The sequence below is a fragment of the Monodelphis domestica genome, chromosome 4, assembly GCF_027887165.1.
Source record: "Monodelphis domestica isolate mMonDom1 chromosome 4, mMonDom1.pri, whole genome shotgun sequence".
In the NCBI taxonomy this organism is placed as follows: domain Eukaryota; kingdom Metazoa; phylum Chordata; class Mammalia; order Didelphimorphia; family Didelphidae; genus Monodelphis; species Monodelphis domestica.
This window is the reverse complement of record NC_077230.1, coordinates 447274644-447282246: the sequence shown is the minus strand read 5'-3', so window position 1 is coordinate 447282246 and position 7603 is coordinate 447274644. Positions and strand designations below refer to the sequence as shown.

Here is a 7603-nt window from a genome sequence, read left to right as displayed (position 1 = left end):
CCTTCTCCTGCTTTTTACCTTCCTCTTGTATATTGTCTTCCCCATTGTAAGCTCCTTCAGGACAGGAGCTGCCTTTCCTTCTCATTTATATCCCTAGCACTTAGCACACAGTAGGAACTTAATAAATGTCTCCTGTATTGCCTATTGTAGAGCAGGATTTCTCCCTGAGGGATCATCTTTACTTTTGAGGGATGCTTAGTTAATGGTGGAACCTAGATTCAAATTCTGATCCTTTGATTCCAGGCATCATGTTCTCTCTCTTAAAAAACAAAAACAAAAATTGCCTTTGGTCTTAGAATGAATACTAAGTATTGATTCCCAAGTAGAAGAGCAGTAAAGGCTAGGTAACTGGGGTGAAATGACTTAACCAGGGTCACACACCTAGGAAAACTAGATTTGAACTCAGGACCTCCAGTCTCAGCCAAACTTTCTCAATCCACTTAGCTACCTACTTGCCTCCTTAATAAATGCTTCTTGACTCATTACCTTGGAAAAGAAATAAGGGTATTATTCAGATGACTCCATCTAAGTTAGGCTGTACAGAAGGGCTTTAACAAAGGCAGAGTAAGCCAAAGCAACATTTACTTGACCAGTTTTCCCAAATAAGATATCAAGTCAGTGACAGTAACAAGAAGAAAGGAGACAACTGAGGAACAAAGTCTTAATTACTACATATACACATTATTTTGAATTTAGATGGGGGGAACCTTTTACAGATAACTCACAGAGAAAAGACAAATAAACAATTCCATACAAGAAATTTAGCATGTTCCTTACAATGTCTTCATTTTGTTGCCATTGTCGTAGAAATTCTTCATGATTTACTTGACCAACATGGTCCACATTTGCTTCTTGGAGCCTTTCATCACAGTATTCACTTCTTTCTAAGGTTTGGTACTATATGATCAGGTTTTGCTGTACCAGTTAGCCCTTCTTTTCCTGATGAAATACCTGAATGTTCCTCTAATTTTTTTCCATTTTTCTCTTCCATCATTATCAGAAATTCTACAGAGCTCATGATAAACAAAGTATACGTAGGAATACACAGTTTCATATAGGATTATCTTTTTTAGCTATTGAAATATTTTGTTGATATTTAAATTCATAAGAAAAATTTAAAACACAAATTAATTGTGATTATGTCAATATCCACCTCAATAACCATCTCCTACAACACAGCTGCTGACAAGTTCTGCCCAAGTGACCTCATTGTAGAACTTGATTCCTTTGCCATCTCTGTCAGAGCATCTTCTTTGAACTCTACAATCTGCTCTTGCAACTATTGCACAGTAATGAGTCCAAGTGGCTTGGATTCCTATTCTCCAGCCTTCTGGTTGAGAAGCTGCATGGGAATCACCAAAGCCATTCTCTTTCCACTGTGCCAATAATCTGTCGCATCTCAGGTGGCTGCTCTCCTTTTTAGAAAACTCTAGTCACTTCCCAACTGGTCATCCTGATTCTTGGCTACTTCTTCACCAAGTAATTGTCTACCTTGTTGCATAAATAATAAAGACAGAGGTGATCTGACTTCTACTCAAAAGCTTTCAGTGATTGCCCACTATTTGCTGAATTGTTGATTCTGGTATTCAAGGTAACTTACAATCAGGTTCTAACCTGCTCGTCCAGTCCTATTTCATCCTGTCCCCCTTTTTGCACCTTATATCCCCACCAAGCTGAATTAAGTTTCAGGCCCCATTCTCATTTTGTACTTTTGCATCTTCATGACTTGATTCTCGTCCAGGGAATGAACTTGTTCCTTGTCCCCACTGATGTCCAACTCTTTAAGTACCACTTTTCTTCAAGGCTCAATTCAGATACCTCCTCCTCTATGAAACATGACAACTAGAACTTATATCATATTTTAAGGTTTGCAAAGTACTTTACAAATATTATTTTATATGAACCTCACAACAACCCTGTGAGGTAGGTGCTATTATGATCCCCATTTTACAGTTGAGGAAACTGAGGCAGACAAGTTGAGTGACTTGTCCAAGGTAACACAGATGGTGTCTTAAGGCAAGATTTAAATTTAAGTCTTCCTGCCTTTGGGGCTCAGCACATTATCAACTGCACTACCTAGTTACCCCCTAGTGAAGCCTTCTTTGATTGTTCTTTGTCATTAGGGTGAAAGTGATCTCTCCTTCAAGCTCTCTTAATACTTTGTCTAGACCTCTCATTTGCCCTCTTTCATTGTTATTGGTAAATACCCAACCTTCCCCCATTAGATTATAGCCTCTTTGAGTATAGAACTTGCATCAAATATTTATTTGTTTACCTTTTGGTCCATGTAGGCCCTTAATAAATGTATGGTTTTACTAAGTTATTTGTTGAAATGTACTATGGGGAGAAGGGTTTTGTTGTGGTTTTTTTACTTTATTATTTTTTTCCTTTTCCTTTGCTACTTCCAAATGAAGACTGCTATGGTAGAGAAAGGAGACTATAGACAATGATCAGCAATGGAGTTTGACTTTTGATATCATGATTCAAGATGCAGAAATGAAAGACTGACTGCATCTAGTAAGGACTAATACCAGGGTCTTCAAGAACATATTTTTGGGGAAATCTTTATCTGATACCAAGGAGGTTCATCTGAAGACAGAAGAGGAAAGAGTAAGAAAAGTGCCCAGACACAACTCTTACACTAAAAAGTGTAGAAATGAATAGCCATGTATGATGATACAGAAAAAATGATTAGTATTAGAGGTTTACAATAATGCTAAAAAGTAAGTAACTGTGCAAAGAGGAAGAAATAATATAATATGTAGAGGAAAACAACCAAGATGATGAAAGGTCTCAATTTTAATGCCACATGAGAATGCACTAAAGTAATTAGAGATGTTTTCCAATGAAAGAAAAATAACAGAACCAAAAATGCAGCTAGAACAAAAGGCTGGAGCAGGAAGAGCTGGGTTCAACATTTGCCTCCTGGTACACACTGTTTATATGATCTTGGACAAGAAATGTAACCTCTTCAAGACTCTAAGCCACTTGAAGATTGTAATCTACAGAAAGTTTGCTGATTTGCAGTGGTAGAAAGAGTTTTTATATTGGGAGTTTCCCATACTAATGAAATCACAAATCAGAACAAATATTAGCAATTAAGCCATTAAATATATTGACAAAAAAGAGAGGAAAATCAAATGTTCAAAATGAGAATAACCAATGTGAATTTATAATGAACAGATAAAACATTATCATAAACAACCAAACATAATAAATATGCTGGAAAAATCAAGAATTAAAATGGATCACCTACAGAAATATAAATTAATCACATTACCAAAACAAACAAAAAAGAGACTCCAGATAACTCAGTCCTACAAAGTGAAGGTGAATGAGCCATAAATGACATACCAAATGAAAATTCTTGGTTCAAATGGATAGTAGATAAATTCTAAGAAAAATTAAGGAGCAATTAAAAAACTTTTCTCAATAATAAAGAAGGCACTCTAACAATCTCATTTTATGAAGCAAAAATGGTTCTGATACCCAAACCAGGAAGGGATTAAGCAGAGAAAGAAAAATAAAAAGTACTATATTGATGCAAAATAATTAAATAACATTTAACAGAGGCTGTAACTATATACTGAAAAAACTACTCATTATGTTCTAATTGGATTCATACCAGGGTTGCAAGAGTAGCACAAAATTAGGAAACCATTATGTCTATAGGGTTTTTCTCCAGCATGAATTTTCTAATATTTAATAAGCCATCATTTGTTTGAAGGGTATCACATATTCATAGCACTCGTTTTTTGTATGAATGGATGAATTCACAGATAATTTCTACCACTAAAGTTGTTGCCAATGACTTTCATTTACTGTATTCATAGATTTCTTTTCATTATAGTTTTTTTGATGGCTCTTAAGGTTTGAATTGTTGCTAAATGCTTTACCATATCCATTATATCCATTTGGTTTCTTTTCAGTGTGAATTCTTTGATGATAAAATTATATTTCATATGTCTTAATTCATAGATTCTCTGTTACAACTTATTTTATGTTTCTTAAGTTTTGAGGGATCTCCCACATTCATTATACTTAGGCCTTTTTTTTTTTTTAGTAAGACTTCTCTGATGACATGGGATATCCTATGGCCAAAGATTTTCTCACATTAGTAACGTTTTTATTTACGATGAGTCTTCTGGTGATAGAAAAGGGATGTCCTACGACTGAAGGTTTTTCCACATTCACTACATTCAAAGGGTTTTGCTCCAGTATGAATTCGCTGATGTTCACTTAGTCTTTCCTTCCGTGTAAAGGCTTTCCCACATTCACTACATTCATAGGGTATCACTCCAGTATGAATTCTTTGATGTTCACTAAGTCTTTCCTTTCGAGTAAAGGCTTTGCCACACTGACTACATTCAAAGGGTTTCTCTCCAGTATGAATTTTCTTATGTTCATTAAGTTGTCCACTCTGTGTGAAGGCTTTGCCACACTGACTACATTCAAAGGGTTTCTCTCCAGTATGAATTTTCTGATGTTCACCAAGTCGTCCTTTATGTGTGAAGGCTTTCCCACAGTGATTACATTTGAAAGGCTTTAATCCAGAATGAATTTTCTGATGTTCAGTAAGTTGTCCACTCTGTGTGAAGGATTTCCCACATTCAGCACACTTAAAAGGTTTTTCTCCAGTATGAATTTTCAGATGCTCAATAAGTCGTGCCTTCACTATGAAGCCTTTCCCACACTGATCACATTCATAAGGTCTCTCTCCAGTATGAATTTTCAGATGCTCATTCAGTCGTGCTTTCAGTGTGAAGGCTTTTCCACAATATTCACATTCATAAGGTTTCACTCCAGTGTGAATTTTCTGATGCCCAATGAGTAGTGCCTTCTTTATAAAAGCTTTCCCACAGTGATTACATTTATAAGGTTTCTCTCCTGTATGAATTTTTTGATGGTCAAAAAGGTGTGACCTTTGGACGAAGCCTTTCCCACATTCACTACATGTGTGGGGTTTCTCTCTTAAATGGATTTTCTTATGATCTGTGAGTCGTCCCTTTCCTAAGAAAGCTTTCCCACATTCATTACATTTATAAGGTTTCTCTCCAGTATGAATTTTTTGATGTTCATAAAGTTGTCCCCTCTGTCTGAAGGCTTTCCCACACTGTTTACATTCATAGGGTTTCTCTCCAGTGTGGACATTCTGATGTTCAAGAAGTGTACCCTTCTGGATGAAAGCCTTTCCACATTCATTACACTCATAGGGCTTCTCTCCTGTATGAACTTTCTGGTGTTCGTTAAGCCGCCCTCTTATAGCAAAGGCTTTCCCACATTCATGACATTTATAAGGCTTCTTTCCTGTGTGAACTTTCTGATGTTCATTAAGTCTTCCCTTTGCTGTGAAGGCTCTCCCACACTGATCACACACAAAGGGTTTCTCTCCACTATGAATTTTCTTGTGTTCAGAAAGTCCTGTGCTTCGTGTGAAGGTTTTCCCACATTCGTTACATCTATTGCGTTTATTTTTAGTGTGACTTTTCTGATGTTCAGTATGGGGTTTCCTGGGCATGTTGTCCTTCCCACATTTATCTTTACCAAGTTTCTCTTCATTACGTTTTTCAGGCTTTTTAGTAGATTCTGTGTGGCTACCAAAAGGTTGCTTATTGTTATTATACTTACAAATATTTTTCCCAAATGAGATTTTGCTATGTTTAATTAGTTCAGAAAGCTGTTTGAAGAAGCTTTCTCTAGCTATATGACATTTATGGACACTTGTTGCTGTAGGAACTGACTGCCGTGAAGTAGGTATTGAAACTGGGCTGCATTTTCTGTCAAATGTATTGCATTTATGGGCCTTTGACTCATTGGTGATTTTTGGTGCTTGGTGCTTTTGTTGGTGACTAAGTGCTTCATTCTTGGATTGTTTTCCTGGCTTTTCTTTCTTAATCTCTGCTTTGCTATTGCCTCCTGAAACTTTCCTAAGCTTTGAATCCTTTTGCGAGTCATCTTTTGTCACTCTTTTCTTAGAGGATTCTCTCACAGAGAGATCCTGCTTTGGAGCTGACTTTTTGGTTCTACTGATAGTCTTGTGATGAGAGGAATCTGAAAAAAATTCAAAAACAGCATGAATATCTACTTGTTATGGTGGGCTAAGGGAAATGCTTCATAGTATATGTATTATCTATCTCTTTCATTAAGGAAAATGCTGCTCAATCTGGATAAACATTAGAAGGATTACATATCCTATACCAAGATAAATTCAGAATGGGTAAATGACCTAAATATAAAGAAGGAAACTATAAGTAAATTGGGTGAACATAGACTAGTATACCTATCAGAGCTATGGGAAAGGAAATAATTTAAGGTCAAGCAAGAGACAGAGAATATCACAAAATATAAAATGAATAATTTTGATTATATTAAATTAAAGTTTTTGTACAAACAAAACCAAAATTAGAAGGGAAGCAACAAATTGAGAAAAAAATCTTTATAACAAAAACCTCTGACAAAGACCTAATCACTCAGATTTATAAGGAGCTAAATCATTTGTACAAAAAATCAAGCCATTATTTTCAGATAAAGAAATCAAAACTATAAATAAGCACATGAAAAAGTGTTCTAAATCTCTTATAATTAGAGAAATACAAATTAAAACAACTCTGAGGTACCACCTCAAACCTAGCAGGTTGGCCAATATGACAGCAAAGGAAATTAATAAATGTTGGAGGGGATGGGGCAAAATTGGGACACTAATGCATTGCTGGTGGAGTTGTGAATTGATCCAACCATTCTGGAAAGCAATTTGGAACTATGCCCAAAGGGTATAAGGGTATAAAGGGTAAAAAGACTGTCTGCCCTTTGATCCAGCCATAGCACTGCTGGGTTTGTACCCCAGAGATAATAAAGGAAAACACCTGTACAAGAATATTCATAGCTACGCTCTTTGTGGTGGCAAAAATTGGAAAATGAGGGGATGCCCTTCAATTGGGGAATGGCTGAACAAATTGTGGCACCTGTTGGTGATGGAATACTATTGTGCTGAAAGGAATGATGAACTGGAGGAATTCCATGTGAACTGGAAAGACCACCAGGAATTGATGCAGAGTGAAAGGAGCAGAACCAGGGGAACATTGTACACAGCAACTGATACACTGTGGCACAATCCAATGTAATGGACTTCTCTACTAGCAGCAATGCAACAATACAGGACAATTCTGAGGGACTTATGAGAAAGAATGCTATCCAAATCCAGAGAAAGAACTGTGGGAGTAGAAACACAGAAGAAAAACATTTGCTTGATCACATGGGTCAATGGGGATATGATTGGGGATATAGACTTTAAATGATCACTCTATTGTGTGTGATTAGAATTTTCTCCCCAGAACTCTCTTTCCCAGCTTCCCATTTTCATTCTCACGTTATATGCTTACACTTTCAAGATAAAGGTGTGGGTGTAGCTCCTCTCTCTCTTCTTCCCAGAATGAGGCTGTGGAGGCTGTGGTGGGGGGAGAGCTTGGCAGGAAAAGTTTGCTCACATGGTCATACTTAAACTCTGTACTTCTATTTTTTATTTCTTCTACTTTCAAGGGATTACTAATAAATCTTATAAAACATAATACGTGGAATTATTGGACTTTGATTTAAATTTAACAAT

The 7603-nt window shown here is 36.4% G+C and overlaps 1 protein-coding gene across 2 annotated transcripts in view; it reads right to left on the bottom strand.

Moving 5' to 3' along the window:
* Positions 1-565: 565 nt before the first annotated feature.
* LOC100029091 (zinc finger protein 260-like) overlaps positions 566-7603 on the bottom strand; it is a 28370-nt gene continuing 21332 nt past the window's right edge. For both annotated transcript variants that reach the window (XM_007492594.3, XM_007492593.3), the window contains one exon: positions 566-6051. In XM_007492594.3, the coding sequence (XP_007492656.2) occupies positions 4127-6051 (1925 nt within the window). In that variant the 3' untranslated portion in view covers positions 566-4126. The remainder of the gene's footprint in view (positions 6052-7603) is intronic.